General features: G+C 36.2%; 2 protein-coding genes across 2 annotated transcripts; one reads left to right on the top strand and one right to left on the bottom strand.

Annotated features, from left to right (window-relative positions):
• The first annotated feature begins 1013 nt into the window (after window positions 1-1013).
• Window positions 1014-9091, top strand: LOC131001922 (protein CHROMATIN REMODELING 20-like). Its single transcript, XM_057928571.1, is given in 26 exon segments — window positions 1014-1259; window positions 1757-1819; window positions 1901-1996; window positions 2096-2188; window positions 2343-2533; window positions 2623-2851; window positions 3062-3175; window positions 3303-3386; window positions 3823-4121; window positions 4230-4317; window positions 4379-4558; window positions 5140-5259; window positions 5565-5731; window positions 5894-5993; window positions 5995-6036; window positions 6126-6275; window positions 6363-6418; window positions 6511-6619; window positions 6621-6806; window positions 6928-7060; window positions 7151-7200; window positions 7355-7581; window positions 7753-7956; window positions 8041-8119; window positions 8190-8452; window positions 8629-9091. Coding segments are annotated over 26 exon segments (3771 nt in total). The 5' UTR covers window positions 1014-1172; the 3' UTR covers window positions 8990-9091.
• A 419-nt stretch (window positions 9092-9510) lies between these two features.
• Window positions 9511-12721, bottom strand: LOC131001921 (hypothetical protein At1g04090-like). Its single transcript, XM_057928569.1, is given in 3 exon segments — window positions 9511-10835; window positions 10837-11363; window positions 12276-12721. Coding segments are annotated over 3 exon segments (1713 nt in total). The 5' UTR covers window positions 12394-12721; the 3' UTR covers window positions 9511-9767.
• Between the last annotated feature and the right edge of the window lie 6774 nt (window positions 12722-19495).

Here is a 19495-nt window from a genome sequence, read left to right as displayed (position 1 = left end):
GAAATTAATTTCAAATTAAAAGTAACCTTTTTTAATTTTTAATGCTCCCTCCATCCCACTGAAAGTGAGTCGTTTTTTTTTTTGGTAAGAATTAGAAAATTTATAGATTATAGAATTAACACTTGTTTAGTATTCACGTTTAAAAATCTATATAATACTATATAAAAGATGAGTTTTTTCCCTTTCTTTTTCTCTCTAATCTTCCACCAAAATTTTCACTATTTTTTTTCTTTTTACTTTTTTTTATATTGTAATTAATTTCTAAACGTCATCAAATTTGTTCATGAAAAAATAATCAATATGCATCTTAAATTTAATATAGTATAAAAATCATATAAAATAAATAAGTTATGAAACATTTAAATTATTTTATTTTCTTTCTCTTCATTAAAAATTTATAACTTTTTATTTATGTTTGTGTATAAAAATATTTATTATGATGAATAATAAATGCATAGTGAATATTTTCATTATCAAATAATTTTTAAATTTATTTAATAACTATAATTATCATTACACTTTGTATAAATTGAAAATTTACATTTTTAAATTCAGGATTTTATTGAGTAATTGATGTGAATTATTATATTTTATTAGAACATATTTTGTATTTGTTTATATTATGATTTTTTATTATTTATATTTATTTATTTAAATTTAGCGTTTAATTTCATTGTCTGTCGTGCATCGCACGAATGATTAATAGTTAGTGTATCGTTAAGATTAATTTATCTTAAAAATGAGGTGAAATTATGTTTTAAAGAGAAATAATGAAATAAAAAATATTTTAATTTTATATCAAACTCTCTTAATCAATAATATAAAATACCAAACGCTGATTATTTAATTATCAAATCTTATAATGGCTACCAAATATGCATTTAGAATATGTATTGGATTAAGTACATTTTCTATTACATAATAATCCACTCGTGCTCGTGCAGACAAAAAAACCCGAAAACCAAAATGCAGGAACCAAACGGATCCTTAAAAAAGGTGCAAGTGTAAGCCTCTCCGCTACAGTGATGACCACTACTTTGCCCGCCACGCAAGAAAATTCGAATGACCAGACATCGTTTCGCCTCCCATTAATCTTCCATCTCTCCCATTTATTTATACTACGTGAAGATTTTGAATAAACACTAAAACTTCTGCAGAAAAACCAGTAAGAAATGGAGAATGGTAATTCCGACGATGATTATCTGGAAAATGAAAGTATTGCTCAATATTACGAAGATGAGGAGGAATCATTTTCCCAGGTTTTGACTTTTAGTATGATAAAGAATGCAGGTTTTTTTGTGGGTTTTTATTTTACTTCTCACGTTGTACACTTTTGCATCAGAAGGTTGTATTCATGATCAAACTCTCCTCTTTTTATTTTTCTTTTTCTTTTTTTGAAGATTTTGTGTACTTTATTAGCTCCGCAGTTCTGTTGTCTCCCTTTTAAGGAAAGCGGAAGCTTTAGGTCTAACAACGTTGCGCCACTTCATTTTCTCGGCCTATTGCAGCAGTTATACTCCATGGCTGTATTTTTTTTTTTTTTTTGTTAACCCATTTTTGTGTTTTATGTTGTGTGTGTGTGTGTGTATTCTTGTATACACGCTACATATCATTTTGTTGTTTTCGCATTTTCACATCACACATTTCTCAAGCATCTTTACAGCACTGTGCTCTTTCAGTATTTCATTTAAAGGTTAGGTGCTCTTCCTTTTCTCTGTTTTACTTATTTCACCTTTCATTACTTGTATTATCTCAGGAACCTTTGTCTGAAGAGGAGTTGGAAAATCTCGTAGCCGAGCTTGTAGAAATTGAGAGAAAAGTGAGCTTTTCAATCTTCCACTATCTGATAACAAGCAAATACTGTAGTTGTTACTTACTTGATTCCATTATTTACCTGTAGTCCGCCGAAGCGCAAGAGGCTTTGGAAGAGGAACCTCTGATGGAAGTAGAAGCCGATGCTAGGGAAGAATTAGCTCAGTCTCTCTCGGGTGATGAAGTACATAAACTCAGCATTTTTCTTCATCCAATGCAGCTATGAAATTGTTGCTACTTGATATAATCTTTGCATTTTGTGACATTTCTTTTGGATGGACAGTTGGAGAAGGCTGTTTTGGAAGAGATGTCGATATACAAGGAAGAGTGGGAGTTGATGCTTGATGAGCTCGAGAAGGAGAGTGCTTATTTATTGGTATATAGAAAACTTAAAATCTCTGTTTAATTTTTGTTGGTTTGTTTGGATTTGGAGGAAGTTCTGTACTTTTACTTTATTGTCTTGCATTTTCTGTTAAGTTTTACTAATTACTGTAATGAACATACTTACACTGATTTTTTCATCTGAGAAGGAACAACTCGATGGTTCTGGAATCGATCTTTCCAGTTTGTATAAGTGGATCGAGAAGCAAGTTCCTAATATCTGTCACACAGAAGCATGGAAAGGGAGGACTCACTGGGTCGGGACTCAGATATCAGATGAAGCTACGAAATCAGTCTTGCAGGCGGAAGAGTATCTCAAGATTCACAGGCCTGTGAGAAGGTTAGATTGCTCAACATGTGCAGTGATTTAATATAATCACGAACTAGATTTCTTGTTCTGCTTCTGAAGTAGTAGCCATCGTGGAGCAGATGGCATGGTGCCAGCGGTTTCCTCGGGAAGAAAATTGCAAAGTGTGATAAAAGTGTAGCTGTAGACAAAAGCATGGATAAAGATTGGGAAGCTTTCGGCAAATTGTGCTCAGAAACGGCATCTAATAAAGATAACGAACCTGGTGCTACGCACTGGGCTTCTGTTTACCTGGCCAGCACTCCACTGCAGGCTGCTGCATTGGGTCTAAAATCTGCTGGAGTTGATGAGGTGTCACCCGAATTTACTTAAGGACTGCCTTTTCATATATTTGCCATTTCAATCTCTTAACTGACATGAAATGATAATGGTGCTAGCCTTTGATTCTCATGCAATGTTTCACATGTTTTTCCAGCTTTATATGAATACCTTAGCTCATTGAAATCATAGTTTTTTGTGATTTTTCAAGAATACAGAATAATATGGTGAATTACTGGCCAGGTGGAAGAGATTGATGATGTCGATGCTGCTTCAAGCGATCCATTTGTTGCAGATGCTATATCAAATGAAAGGGATCTTTGTCTTACTGAAGAGCAAAAGAGAAACCTTAGAAAAGTCAGGCTTAGTCTTTTTCGACATCACCTCTGAGGATTGCCTAATGTTGAGATTTCAAGGCAAAGCTGTATGCATTGTAGGGCTGATTAGTTCTTGACTTTTATTTTGCATCTATGCTTTTTGGCAGATTAAAGAGGAAGATGATGCAAAGGATGATCTCAAGCTTCATAATCACCTGAAAGAAATGAGACGTAGAAGGCAAAACAGAGAGGTCTGCTTTTAAGCTTTCAGTTATTCTACTTTCCCCTTTCGTTTAGAATCAGTGCAAGTCATAGGAAAAATGTAGGAAATGCATTATTCAAGGTGAGATTTTCGAAGTTGGTTTCTGCTTTGGGTTTCACTAACGAAGTCAATGTTGGTCCTTAGAGTTGCATGTATGAGTATTATTTTATGAATGGCAACTACATGGTAAGAATTATTTTCTTTCTTTCTTTTCTTAAAAATCTTTCTCTATATGACATAAGCAGTTCGACCAGACTTGATGCCTATTATGATTCCTAGGCGTGGAGTATCAAACATATAAAATTCTTTACATGCTTTTTAGCAGTGCTATTCTTTTTCTATGTTAGGCTTGGATGCTCTGCTAACTTTTACGTGCTACTAACAATCTGAATTGTTGTATTTTCCATAATCACGACTCTGTTCAGGGAGAACTTTCATCAATAGATGAGGAGAGCCACATGGATGTCGTCATCATTGATGACAATGGGTCTACTGAGGATGTTACCAAACACCTGTACGATTTGTCTGCTGACCCTGATAGAGAGAAAGCTAAGAGGAACTATGACACTTATGCTTCTAATTCTGTAGTCATATTCTCTAGTTCCGAATCTGATTCAGATAAGGAAGCCAATGTCAACGAGAGGCGGAATGTGAAAAAATCTGAAGTTGTTACCATCTCGAGTTCTGATTCTGATTCAGAAGCTGATGGCAATGTCGACTCCAGGTGCATCTTGATTGCAAATCTTTTAATTATCTCCCTCTTGTTCATCTGTCCCTCGCTCCACTAGGATTATGTTCAACTTCAATTCACTATTACTTTGTGATGTACTAGCACTAAGAGTAGACGAAAGAAAATTCGTAGAATCCTTGATGATGCTGAACTTGGAGAGGAGACACAGAAGAAAATTGCAATTGAAAAGGTAATCTGGCTGCTGCACTGTATATTGTCACACTTCATGTTTATCTATATCACTTTTACAGGAACGTCAAGAGCGCCTTCGATCTTTGGAGGTCACAGAATCTGTTATGGTCGGCAAAGGAGTTGGAGTTGAAGTCCCGGACAATGCATCCTCGGGTTACATAATAAACTTGGTGAGAGAGGAAGACGAAGAGGCAGTGAGGATTCCTCCGAGCATCTCTATGAAACTAAAACCCCATCAGGTTTCTTATTTAATTCGTTGCATTTGCTATACGAATAGGGGACTTTATATTTCTCAAATTACTCGTAGTAATGGGGATAATCTGCCTAGTCTAATTTCTATTCTGTTCTATGAATCTTCTTACATGAATCTTATATGTGATACATGCATTTGTTTTGTGTTGTACTGTTATTCTTTCCGAGCTGAAGATATGCTATTTGTGCATGTCTGATCATCTTAGGAGTTAAACTTTTGTTTTTCAGTATTTTCTCACAAGTTATTGTTGTAACTTCTGCTAATATTATGATTATTAGGCATAATATATCACTAAGTTGATCATGCATCTATCTGTATTGGTTTTGGATTTCCTTCCTTTTTCTTCTTCTTTAGACACATACTCACAAACACTCGCGTATCTGGGGGGTGTGCTGGGGGAGCTTCGGCACCCCAACCAATTCTTTTAACCTTATATTTATTATTTTGTCAATTTTAGCTCGCTAAACTGTTTTCCTGCATCTGCCCTGCTCACAATATCACTTTCTAGAGTTCATGATTCAGTTATCGTGCACTGATATGACAAATTAGTTTGTGCCATGACTACAGATTTCAGGGATCCGATTCATGTGGGAAAATATTATTCAATCAGCGAGAAAAGTCAGATCCGGGGACAAAGGTCTTGGTTGCATTTTGGCACATACAATGGGGTTAGGAAAAACGTTCCAGGTAAAAGTTCAAGGCTACATTTCGCTCCGATTTCTCATAACTTTCAAGCTATATTAATTTCTCGAACCATCCCTGAGAAAATGAACTTGTTGCTTTACCTTTATAGCACCTAAAACAGGCAATCGTTTTCTTTTCCATGCCTAAGGTTTGTTGCAGATATTTATAGACAGTAAGATGCTCAAGTCACAAGCAAGATTTTATTTTTGGTGCAGTGGCAAATGTTATCTTCTATCTTAGACTTAAATGATCTGAAGAATGTAAACTACATAGTATTATTCTTTAAGGTATCATTTATATGGATACAGGTCATTGCTTTTCTATACACTGCTATGAGATGCGCGGACCTAGGGCTAAAAACGGCACTTATCTTGACGCCTGTAAGCGTTCTACATAATTGGCATCATGAGTTTTCAAAGTGGAGACCATCGGAGCTAAAACCACTTGGGATCTTCATGCTTAAAGATGCTCGAAGGTTCGTCTTTCGCTTCTGTTTGGTAGATTAACACATAAATTGGATATGGAACAGATTAGATTTTGTTTGCTTTAAATACGCTAAACGTGAACATATTGAGTACTAGAGTACTTAACAGAGGGTGAATTTCAGATCATGAGAATATACTATTTACTTGCTCAGGAAGAAAAGGCTCGAGTTGCTGACGAAGTGGAGAACCAAAGGTGGCATATTCTTGATCGGCTATGCTGCATTCCGTAATTTAACCCTCGGGAAGTATGTCAAAGGATACCAACGAGGCGAGGGAAATTAGCCACGCGCTTCAGGTGCTCCGTCATTATTCTTGACTCAGTCCATTTTCACCATATCTGTCTTTGTTTTGGATGAGAATTATGATTAAGCCTGCAATTGTTAGGTTGGACCCGACATCCTTGTGTGTGACGAGGCTCACATTATCAAGAACACCATGTCTGACACGACGCAGGCGCTGAAGCTAGTGAAATGCCAGCGAAGGATTGCACTAACTGGATCACCTCTTCAAAACAATTTGATGGAGTACTATTGCGTATGGTCTTCGATCCGAATCATTAAAATTTTTGAAGTTGATAATTCGGCTGTGCACTTACTGTTCTAAATCTTTTTACCTCAACAGATGGTTGATTTTGTTCGAGAAGGCTTTCTTGGCTGCTGCACCGAGTTTAGGAACCGGCAAGGCTCCCTCAACTTCGATCCCTCTAAATCTTGCTCTGCTTTGAGTTTCGTCTCCATACACCCCCGTAATCTGTTGTGTCATTTTGCAGTTTCCAAAATCCCATCGAAAACGGCCAGCATAGTGATGCTACCTCTGAAGATGTTAAGATAATGAACCAAAGATCTCATATTCTATATGAACAGTTGAAGGGATTTGTTTCACCGGATGGGAGCCAGCACGGTCAAAAATGACTTACCCTCCAAAACTGTTTTTGTCATTGCTGTTAAGTTATCTACTCTGCAGAGGAGAATGTATAGAGGCTTCCTCGACTATCATGGGTTCGCAAAGGGCAAGGCGACTGGTGACAAAAAATCTTTCTTTGCAGGTTACCAGGCCTTAGCTCAGGTAATAATTTATCTTTGCTAATTATTTGACAGTAGGCTAAAGTTTGATGCATATTAAGCTCGGAACACTTTCTGCACATGTTAGAGCTGGATGAGTTCGATCATTTTTGTGTCACTTTCAGATATTGAACCATCCCAGCATTCTGAAATTGATGAAAGAAAACAAAGACCAAAGCAAATTTGAAGACGTAGAAAAATCTGTTGCAGATGAAGGACCGGGTGATGAGAATATCGAATGCAATGTGATATCTGAAGGTACCTTTCAACTAATCACAAAGCCAGAATCTATATTATGTGTTTTAATTAGTAGTCTGTGGTTTTAGTTTATGTTTATTTTGCCTGCAGAAAAGCTGCAGAATCCTCAAAAAAAACTTAGCAATGCTTATGTTGACGAAGTGAGTGAATTTCCTTAACTTTTCACTTTCCAATCTATAAGTTATGAATGTCTTTGATTAGATTTTACAGTGCATCATAATCTCCTTTTCTTATGTTACACGTTATGTCAGGACTCTTTTTTGAGAAGTTCAATTTTTGCCTGTTATATAGCAGGACTGGTGGAGTGGTCTTTTACCGGAAAACACTTTCAAAGAGGTGGATTACAGTGGAAAAATGGTTTTGCTACTTGATATTCTCACAATGTGTTCGGATATGGGCGATAAGGCCCTCGTCTTTAGCCAAAGTTTGTCGACTTTGGAGCTGATTGAATATTATCTACCAAGCTTGCCTCGACCAGGAGAGAACGGAAAATGTTGGGAAAAGGGCAAGGACTGGTACAGGTGTGTCTGGACGACCTTCTAAACTCATAAATTTTGGATTTATGAGGCCGTAACGTAGATGAGTTCTAGTTCTGTAAATGAATCCACGTTTCATCTAATTCTTCTTATATGACTTTTATCTTGTTTGAAATGTTGGAGATGATGTTTGGATTTTTGTTCGGGCGGCTGCAGATTAGACGGAAGAATGGAAAGCTCGGAGAGGCAGAAGTTGGTGGATAGATTCAATGAAGCTGCAAATAAAAGGGTCAGGTGCGTTTTGATTTCTACGAGGGCTGGATCTCTGGGGATCAATCTTTGTGCAGCTAATCGAGTCATCATAGTTGATGGCTCTTGGAACCCGACATATGATCTTCAAGCTATTTACCGGGTTTGGAGGTGCATATACAGTATACTATTCTTTTTCTACTACGACAAAATTAGTACCAAAATTCGAATGTTTGAAGACGTTGTGACGTGTAGGTATGGCCAGACGAAGCCGGTCTTTGCATACCGACTGATGGCACATGCCACAATCGAGGAGAAAATCTACAAGCGTCAGGTATTCACAGCTCAAGACGGCAGTAAGTTGCAATTTCGTATGAATTTTTCTAATATGTATCGCTTGACAGGTGAACAAGGAAGGCCTTGCAGCGCGAGTAGTTGATAGGCAGCAGGTGCACAGGACGATTTCTAAAGAAGAAATGGTGGATTTGTTTGATTTTGTAGATGATGAAAGTGCTCTTGTACTGCATGATTCGGGACAAGAGCATGTCGTGGACAAACCGGACACGTCAGGTAGCATTGGAGATATGTTGAAGCAGTGCCGGCCACCTTCTCTTGGAGCTTCTTCGGACGAAGTGATGCAAATCTTGATCAACAGACATCAGCCCAGGTAGATTGTCGTCGAAACTCCTTGTGATAACACACCGTATATAAACCGTTAATTATAGTCTAAGAAGCAGTGCAGTGATTGCAACGTTTTGAAACTCTGTATGAAAATTGCAGCCTTAGGTAAATGTTATGTTATTTCTGACAATATCTTGTTTCCTTACTTTTCTTTTCTTTCAGATGGATTTTGAGCCATCACGAACACGAGGCGCTCTTGCAAGAGAATGAAGACGAGAAACTGTCGAAAGAGGAGCAGGACTCGGCGTGGGATGTGTACAAGAAGACGCTCAAGCTGGATGTTTCTGCAGACGATCAGCATAAGATCATTGTCGATCCATCCTCACAGCAAAGTTCAACGGTCGTGTCGAAGGCAGGGGTTTCTTGTGTCTCGACATCCGTGAATGATGCAGCAACACGCCGTGGGAAGTGCACGGAGCTGTCGCATCTACTAACATTGAGGAGTCAAGGCACAAAGGCAGGTTGCAGCACCATCTGTGATGAATGTGGCGAAGGAGTAAGTTGGGAGGTTTTGGGGTTATAAGTTCTTGATCGACCTCAATATCTCTCCCTTTTTGAGCAGTGTATGTCATCACATTATTGAAAAAGTCATCCATTTTGAATTGTATATAAAGCACACTACGTTTGAGGGAAACATAATGTTTTGAGCCTCTTAGGCAAGTATAGCTTATGGAATTTCTTCCCTCTGGCTATGTCCAATTTTGATAATAATTGGCTGCATTATGTAACGCTAAATATCACTTCCTAGCTAAAACTATGTGTATTCTTAAAAAAATGTCTCACATTTTTTATAATGACATTAATATCTAATAACTTGACTCCCACTGTTGTAGTATTAATAAGTTGTAATTAGCAACTAAAATTTTGCGTGAAAATTGATAGCGGAAAAGCAGGCAAGTACTGAATTCGGAAAAGAAGTCAATTTATTAGATATTAATGTCATTATAAAAAATGTGAGACATTTATATAAAAAAGATATGCATAAGTGATACTTACCTACTCCATCATACATCATTGATCATTCTACTTATAAGTAATACCACATTTTTAAAGCAAGTATAGTTTATAATTCAGATTTCGAAATTCTATTTACATGTTACAGATTACAATGTATGATAGTGAACAAAAAACCCAACTCTCACACCAATCAACACACCACAATTACTTTAGCCCCTGATTTTGCACCTAAAATTATCAAAATCTAGCGGCAGAAACAATGCACCTAACACCTACATGCACTCAGAATTCGAAACGTTTTCGAATTCTGTGAGTTGCTTTTGCGACCAATTTAGAGAAGGTGGCTAACACCTTTCATCCCCACACCAATTGTCCTTCTCCTTCGGCCCCGTCGGCCCCTCCTCGCCGTACAGCTCAGTCGGAAACAATTCTATAAGATTTTCCACAGAAAACCTAATGAAGAAGGGTAGGTGGTTGAGTATCTTCTCCAGTTCAGATGTTGAGTCATAAACAACTGTAGGACCCCACTCCCTCATGTACTGCAGCCAATGTGGCTCCGATACAACATCGTCTCCGACATACTCGGCCGCAACGACCCGGTATCGGGCGCTCGAGTCGACAAAATACTTGCTCTTAGCACAGTCATTCCTTGCTCCAATTCCTAGTTTGCTAGAGCCCTGAATGTAGCACCCCTCATGAGGGAAGCTCGCGTGTCCGTGCTTCGATGCGTACACGGCCGCCTTGTTTCCCTCGGTGAACTCGAGCTCAGAGACGTCTAGCCACCCTCCACCACTGTGTTCCGAAAAATACATGCTCCGGAGCTCTCCATCGAAGTTGCTCAAACGGAGGGTGAAGTGTTCCCAGTCACCGACGTGCTGGCCGATTCTGTCAAATGTATAGCTCCACAACCCGGCTTTGATCGTTGACGGACCGTTGAAGGGGCAGAAGATCCACATTACAACATCTGTGAAAGTCCCTCCAGAAGCCGGTTTAACATGAACGTAAAGCTCAGCACTCTCGATGTTACCAAGTTTCACGTAGTCCCCGTCTCCAGCAACATCTGGTAGGTCGAGCCAGAATTCTTTGTCGTTCTCCCCACCACCGGGCAAAACCGCGCCTTTAGAATCGATGGCTAAGCCCTTATCCTTCCCCTGTTTGTACAGAAGAGCTCCATTTTCAAAGAACCAAGAAACCGACGAGGGCAAATAGACCTCGTCTGGATGGAAGTAAAGCGTAGGGCCATAGTGCTTGATGAGCGCATGAATCTGTTCTAAAGTCGGCATTGCACTCAGGGAAGAATCAAGATTCCTCAGGCAAGAAACCCTCAGCTCGTCGTCCCAATTCTTCTCTCGACTACAGAAGAATGTACCTACGGGAACCCCGTTGCAAAGCATCCCTCTTTTACATGGCCTCAGTTTCCCAAACATAGAATTGATCCCTCGACAAGAGTGAATTATTATCAAACACAACCTCGCCAACTTCGCAACTCTCAGTTAGATCAGCACGGACGCATCGCACTTCTTCAATGTCGGGTTCATCAGGCTCGACTGTAACTACAAACCCCATAGCTTTATAGCCCTCAGGCGGATTTGGCATCCAAATATAACCACATCCATCACGACGAGATTCTGAACTCCAAACTAGACTGTAGTCTAGAGGCTTTTCAAGAGGCGGAGACTCTTGGTGAATACAATCATCTCTCGCTGCATCTATGGATATACATTTGGCTGCAACAGCATAGAAGACTCTTGACTCTTTGTTGCTCGGCTCACAATAGTGACCGAGGCTTAAGAAGCCATCCAGGACCCCAATGGGTCTATAGAAACTCACACCTTTCGCCTTTCCACGCGATGGACTACAACTCCATATCTTATCAAAATTTGTGATTTTTGCCACTTCGATTTCTCCTAAGCATATCTTCCCCGTACCAAAATCTTTACCTGAAAAGTATATATTCATCTTTAGAAACAGGGAAACCAAAGCTTTCCCAAAATATTGCTTTTTTTCTAATTCAAATCTATTATATAACTCGCAGACTACAAATTCAAAGCTCAATCTTTTTCATACACCAAATAAACTCAAAGCTCCCATGTAAGAAAGAAATTTCACAAACCAGTTCATTATGTTCTAAGATTATATGGCCTCAGTTCAGCTCGTCGTGTATTCCCTATCATATTTCAATCTCGTATTCCATTACATCGCACATATGAACTACCGTCATACTTATGCAAGGGGAGTGTAATAACAAAATGAAATACTACGAGATTGAAACACTACCATCTGTGTCATCTTTCTAGCACGTGGCGTGCACTAAATAAAGTACGAGGCTGAAACATTATAGAAAATAGATGATCTCACACACTTTGGCTGAAACATGATAGAAAATAGATGATCTCACACACTGTGGTTATACTAATTAAAGTAATAGCAATCCCCTTATGTTCTTTAATGATGCCTTGTTACAATATATGGGAAGGTGCCAAATGAAGTCAAGAATAGTACATTATGAATTATCAACAACTAGATATAGTAATACCTAACAAGTTCTACCAAGAAAAAAGAAGTTAAATTGAGCATGTGCAGATAAAATAAAATTTCCTAATGAACACTAAATTTCTTTAGCGCTAAGACAGAATAACTATTCTCTAGCACTCAATTTATAAAAAACTGAAAGCAAATAATCTCTATTTAAAGAAATTTCAGCTGACATACGGGATTTGTGAAAAAATTGCAAAAAACAAAGAAATAGGGGGTCAAAATAGAAGCAGAAATTGATCATAAAACACATAATTGAAGCAGAATCACAGATAAAAATCGAATCTTTATAAATAATTTCAAACAAAGAAACACACCTTTAGGCCATTGTGGAAGGGGTGAAGGCAAAGAAAAAGTGTTGAACTCCTCCGCATATTCCTCACACTCGCACACACTCTCAGAATATGAGTTGCAACAATCCAACCACTCAAACATTCTTCACTTGCAAAATTTTGATTTTACAATAAGCACAGCAGTTTCTTTTTCTCATAAAAATCTGCAGAATTGTGATATAGAGAAGAAGAAGCACAATATTAATTTGTTATTGCTTCAAAGGCAAAACAAGTTGGAACTCGAAAAGAAGAAGTAGGCCCCAAACTGACTAGGTAAATGTAAAATATTTGTGGGAGTGCGGAAAAGCTGGAGGTTTCTAGTTTTTGCTTTTTGTTCAGGTTGAGTAAGAAGACGGCTAAATGTTTGAGAGAGAGAGAGAGAGTGTTTTGAAGCTGACGATGTTTGGAACTTGGGACTCCCGATGTACTTTCCAAGAAAGAAAATGAAGTTTATTTCACCATCCTATTTTAAAATTTTACTCCCTTGTTACTATTTTATATAGACATGAATTTTTAAAAAATGATTGAATAATACTCAATTGTAATAAGTATTACTGGGAATGAAGTTTGGCTTATTATAAATGTGTGAAAAAAAACAATATTATATAAACTCTATTTCTATAAATAAAATAGAAATAATATCGTGGATAGATTAAAATTAGTGTGTAATCCGTCGAAATTTGATTCGTAATTATTTTAGTTATATTTACAATTATAATAAATAAAATAATATTTATATTAAAGTAATTAATTTGCTATGTAAATAATGATTTTACTAGTTGTTTTCGTCACAAAAATGTATAGTAACATGTGTTAAATATCCACACATATTTACATTAAATTTTGTCACATAATTGGTTATCCATCTCAATAAAGACTTGAATGTTAAAGAATAAACATTCATATCACTATATTTTCTTCTACTATTTTCACCTCCATTAATACTTCCTCAAATTAAATTTTTTGATGACATTATTGTGGACCAATTTTCCACCCGATTTCAATTCACTCAATATTTATTTGTATTTTATTTTTGTACTTATTCTTTATAATTTAATGTAAATTAATGTGACAGAAAATTTTAATTAATAGAAGCACACCATAATTAGAAAAAAAAATAGAAATTCATGAGAAAAATAGAATGACAAAAGAAAAAGTAAAAAATAAGTGCAAGCCAAAATAGAAACAACCGATAAGAGAAGAAAATTAAAAAGAAAAAAAAGGAAAAGAAAAATTAAAGAAGAAAAATGAAGAAAAAAAAAACAAAATTTACTTCCTTCCATTTTTTGTATAGTTATACTATATTCCAATAATGATGTTTCAAAGCATTAGGACATTCATATTGTATTTTTTCGGCCTTGAAAGCTTCAAATGAGACAATGCCTAACACTTAGCTCAGGTCTTTCAAGCTCCAAATGAGTGATGCTTAGAACCTGGATTCCGGTCTCTTAAACTATAGAAAAATTTCATATAACAAGCTTTAGATAAAATAATACTTAGAAGTTCGACGTACAAAAATCAAATGTGATATTTCAAGCTACAGACGAGATGGTGCTCAAAAGTCTTATAAGGTTCGAGATGACGTCCATATATAAGATGTGGTCAATCCTTCATCATATCCTATGTCAAATATACCTAAATCTTTTTCTTCTTATTTTTACTAAAATCTCCAACTTCACATCAACTTTTTATGAAATTTCAACAAATAAAAATTTATATAAAAAGACAATCTATTTTAACTCTCAATAAAAAATTAACATATAACTGACAAAAATTATTCAGATTATTATAACTTGAATTATACTAGTAATTATTTTAGTCAAATAAAATTAAAATTTAAAAATAATTTATATAACAATTATTTCATATGCTATAACAAAAAATAATGTACATGATGATTACAATATAAAGTGGATTTCCCGTCGAATTTCGATGGGTTACACACTACTCATCACTATTTTCCTTAATTAAATCATTACTCTCACAACACTTTATAAAGTGAGACTTATTTTTCATTTATAGTAACTCTCAATTAACATTTTTTAAGACCGGTATCATTTTCAATTGTTGATATTTTTATAAGACAGGAGAGAATAATAATTTTGGTCATGTTCAAGTTCATTTATTTTTGTGGTCTTTTTTTTTTTAAAAAAAAATGAGGATCTGTGGTTGAGTTACGGGATTCATTTCATCTGAGGAGTAAGTAGTAACTCATGGGGGTGGACAGATTCCACAAAATTGGAGTGGTTGCGTTGATTTGAAAATTGAAATAGGTATTGATGTCGTGAGGGAGGGGGAAACTCTACTGACTCTTTTAAAAAATAATCATATTCTATTTGTCTCACTTATCTTAGCATATATATTTGGAAAACAGTATATCTGTATGGCCATTTTGAATAAGGAAACACAAATTTTGGTCACTGATTAGAAAAATACAAAATCTGACCATTTTACGTTTTAGGATTGTTTTGCCCTTAATTAGGGCGGGATCGAATATGAAGTTTGCAGCGCGAGTTATGCACACTTGGCACTATTAGTACCAACCGAAAAAAAAATCTAAGTAACTTGGTATTTTTGGCACTATTAGTTTCAATAGTGCCATGCACGAATGATACTAGTGACCACTTGGCACTATTAGTGCCAATAGTGCCATGCACGAATAATACTAGTGACCATATTAATGACAATAGTGTCATATACTTGTATTGATATACTGTCTTGTCTTATATAGATAAGTGCAATTATACGACCATTTTGAACACTTTTTCGTAGAGTTTAAATTATCCATTTAGGGTTTATATTATCATTTAAGGCTTAGATTCCTCATTTAAAGTTTAGATTATCCATTTAGGATTTATATTCTCCATTTAGGGTGCTGCACGAATGGTATTTATGGCCATAGTAGTGTCATTAGTGCGATATACTTTCTCTTATGTAGTGCTGCACGAATGATACTTATGGTCATATTAGTGTCATTAGTGCCATATACTCTCTCTTATGGTCACTAGTACCATTCGTGCATGCCACTATTGACATTAATAGTGCCAAAAGTACCAAATTACTTATATATTTTTATTTTTTTTCTGTTGGTACTTTTGGTACTAATAATGTCAAGTGTGTCTAACCCGCGCGCAAACCCGAATCCGATCCACCCTAATTAAGGACAAAACAGTCTTACAACGTAAAAAATGACTAAAATTTGTGTTTTTTTTAGATTGGTGGCCAAATATTGTGTTTTACTGTTCAAAATGGCTATCTCAAAATGGTACTCTATATTTGGAGTACGGAAATTAAGATTAAAGTGTTAAAATTATAAAATTAATGGAGACCACTTATTTAATGTGTACAGAAAAGGTAAAGATCAAATACTATTTTTAAAAGGTGTCATTATAAATAAGTCAATCTAAAATTAAAAGTTTGTCAAGATAAATAGGACAGAGAAGGTATAATATTTTGAGACAACTATAATACTCTCTCGTTCATGAAAAATTAGACAATTACTACTATTTTTGGCGTCCACGAAAAGTGGGACACTTTCCTTTTAGTACATGGCTCCACCTCTTTTCATTATCTTTTATCCTTACAACTATATTAATTTCATTAAAAAGAAAATCTTATTTAATGTTGATTTCAATGAGACCCCCTATATGTGGTGAGATCTTAGATTGATTTGTGGATGTTGATTTTATGTATACTATGGCTGATATTTATCTAGAGTGCAATATTTTTTACCAAGGGTTTCAATCATGGAGGGAGCGAAAATTTTACCAATTTTTTAAATATTATTATTCATCAGTATATACTGTCTTATTCAACACTGTATACTATCTTATTCATTGTACTCATGATCTCACGAAAAATAGCAATCTCACACGAGTGCTTCCCTATATATATTTATAGGGGTGAGCTAAAATAAGTACACTTCTTAAGATATAAAATAAGAATCATTTTCAGCCCTTAGATCATCAAGATCTACGGTTGATTCATCATCCTATTGGATGAATTCATGGTCTTGAGTTCGAATCTCAAAGGTAGCAAAGATTTATTTTTCGCAATTCATATCTTTATACAAGCGAATTCATACGTGTTCTACATAAATGTTAGGAACTTAATGAAATATCATAATCCTAGTTTTGATGATACCAAAATCAATAGGTTTCAATTGTAATAGACTAGAATTGCTCGAACTCAAGTGTTAGAGTTCTTTTTCTAGTTTAGTTGCTGTTCTGAAGAATGAAGATTGAAGAACGAAGGACTGAAAACTGAAGATGCCGACTGAAGTATCAGTCGAAGGATCAGTTTCGACTGATTACTTAATGCGTGCCACGTGGATTCAGCGGACTAGTTAAGTATCAGTTAAACATTCTTCCTCGGATTGAACCTCCAACGTTCAAAGGAAACCACGCACTCCAGAAGTACAGCCGCATTAAATGCAGAGATCTCAGGATCGTCCTTTCTCTGCAGAGGCCATTCATTTTGGTGATTACCTTTTCAGAGATGTCGCATCTCATGCTCTTCAAAGTAGTCGTTCTCACCAAACAAGGAACCTCGAAGATTGAAGCCTCAGCCCAAGTTCAAATTACTCTCTAACGGAAGAAATCTTGAAGACCATCTCCGCCAACGGATCTATTCAAGACGTCTCCAATAAATAGCGCTCGAGGATCACTTCAATTTTCACCGATTCAACAACATAAGCTGAAACGCTGCCAAATTTGCTACTCAGCGAAACCAAGCCTCTCCAAAGTTTGAATCGAAGAGGAGAATTACAAAGCCAAAAATCAGTCACTATTGATTGCATACATTCTCTTAGACCTTAGGCAAATATTGTATATCCAAAGCCTAGGTAAAACTGACTGCAAAGAACTTGTTCTTTGTGGTTTAGTTGGCAAGTTTTCAAACCTTTCTTCAACCAACCGAATTGAGTGTTTGTGTCGAAAAAGAGTTCAGATAGGTGTTCTGTCCCCGTGAGGTCTTAGTGCCCAGTGTGCGCTAGGAGTGAGAAATCCAACAAAGTGTGTTGGTACTGAAGATAGGATCTTCAGTCGTCTCAGTTGTGTGCACCCACAAGCACACGTTCAGGTTTGTTATGCACCTGTAAGCACGAGCATCGGTTTTTTGCAGTGCACCCGTAAGCACTTGACCAGTGAAGTTGTTGGTCTGATCAACCGACCGTGAATGTAGGAAGTGTTTTCTGAACCACGTAAAAATCTCTGTGTTATTTACAACTTTCAGTTCTTACATTCTTGCTTGCGCTCTTATCTTCTTGAACTGAAAACTGACTAATTGCAAAGAGAAACCTAACGACTGACAACATATTTAATTCACAGGCTATTACGAAACAAAAGTTTTCCGCTGCGTGTGTTATCAGTCTAACTGATCTATCTTCTGATAGTCAGTAAGATTCATAACATATCTCTATTTATCAAATTCGACTGAAGCCTTACGTGTAACAGTTAAAGTCTTTGACTTAACTGATAACTCCTTACTGAAGAGTTTTCAGTATCAGTCGTCAACTCTGTTTTGGTCAAAACTCTTTTCAGTAAAACATGTTAAGTCAGTTTCTGTTTGAAGTTTCGTTTTGATTCATTCGAAGAAAAATAGCCTATAGGTGTATTCCCTCCCCCTCCCATACACCTCCGGACCTAACAATAAAATTTATATATTTTTCTGAGTTCTTATTTTTTATTTTAAGAGGTGCTCTCACGGTAGCCCTTCAGTGTGTGTATATATATATAGATAGATAGAGAGAGAGAGATTACGGTATGTACTTTAATTTACCTATATGATTATGATATATAATTTAATTATATAATACTATACTATTTTATTATAAATTATTAATTTTAATAATTATTATTACCACGGTGGGAAAATCTAGTTTCTATTAATAGTAACATGTTCATAATTACATTGGACTTATTTTTACTGTCCTTTTTTCTTTGATTTTTCTTCCTTTTCCTCTTAGATGAAAAAAACTATAAGAAAACATGACAAGAAATTGAAGAAAGTAACTACAAATTAAGACAAACATGCTTCGGAAATGCATTTTTATTAAAACGTGCAGTCGAAACCTAATTTTTTCAGGATTATGCAATTGAAAGATGTATGTGTGTGTATATATATGTAAGAATAAGTGAGAACAATGTGATTTCCTTAAGTGATATTTATATGGTTGTCGAAAGCATTCTTATTGCGACATATTTGTATTTGTGGATTAACGAAATGTGACAAATTTTATAAATTTATAGCAATTTATTCCAAAATAGTATTTGAATAACACATAAGGGTGCGTTCTCTTTGATTGTAAATTTATCACGAGAAAAAGAAGGATAAATAAAATTTCACCCTTTAAATCCTTCCTTTCTTTTTCTACACTTCCTACTTGATCCTTACTCATTCCTCATTTACACTACAAATGAGGGATAATATTATCCCTCCAAAAATGGTGTGATAATATTATCCCTCATTTGTAGTGTAAATGAGGAATGAGTAAGGTCAAGTAAAAAATGTGGAAAAAGAAATGAAAGATTTAAATGGTGAAATTTTATTTATCCTTCATTTTTCTATGATAAATTTACAACCAAATTGAGAACGCATCCTAAGAAGACAAAGCCACTATTTGTCCATAGGTTTAGTGTCGATTCATATTTTATAACAGATAAGAGTTTTTTATAAGGACATAAATAAGATGGTTGCATCTATAGGCAATTGTAAAGGAGTGAACAATGATTAACAGCTTTTAATGATATATATTTGAAACTTGAAAGTGAGCTGTATTAGTTAGAGAAGAAAGAGCAGTTGGGAAGATCGGCCCAGAAGCTCATCATCCGTCCGAGACGCCCTCGCCCTCCTATGTGGTCGGAGACTAAGGCTCCGATTGAGCATTGCCAGCTGTCAATTCCACCACCAAAATCACCCTCGTTTCCTACTACATGAGACTGTCTTCAAAATTGTTAACGTCTCACGAGATTCTTGCTGTTATTGCCCGATCGGCGTCGCTACTCCGCCACTCAGCAGATCGCCGGTCAGCAGACCTCCGTCGCCAAGTAGTCGTGCAGATCTGAGGCAGTAGCAGATCGGCGCCGCTCCTCCGCCATCTAGCAGATCGAATCCCAGCAGACCTCAATCGGCAACTCTCCTACGCCACCCAGCAGATCGGCGCCGCTACTCCGCCACTCAGCAGATCGCCGGTCAGCAGATCTCCG

The sequence above is a fragment of the Salvia miltiorrhiza genome, chromosome 8, assembly GCF_028751815.1.
Source record: "Salvia miltiorrhiza cultivar Shanhuang (shh) chromosome 8, IMPLAD_Smil_shh, whole genome shotgun sequence".
NCBI classification, from domain to species: domain Eukaryota; kingdom Viridiplantae; phylum Streptophyta; class Magnoliopsida; order Lamiales; family Lamiaceae; genus Salvia; species Salvia miltiorrhiza.
This window is presented reverse-complemented; position numbering and strand designations above follow the sequence as displayed.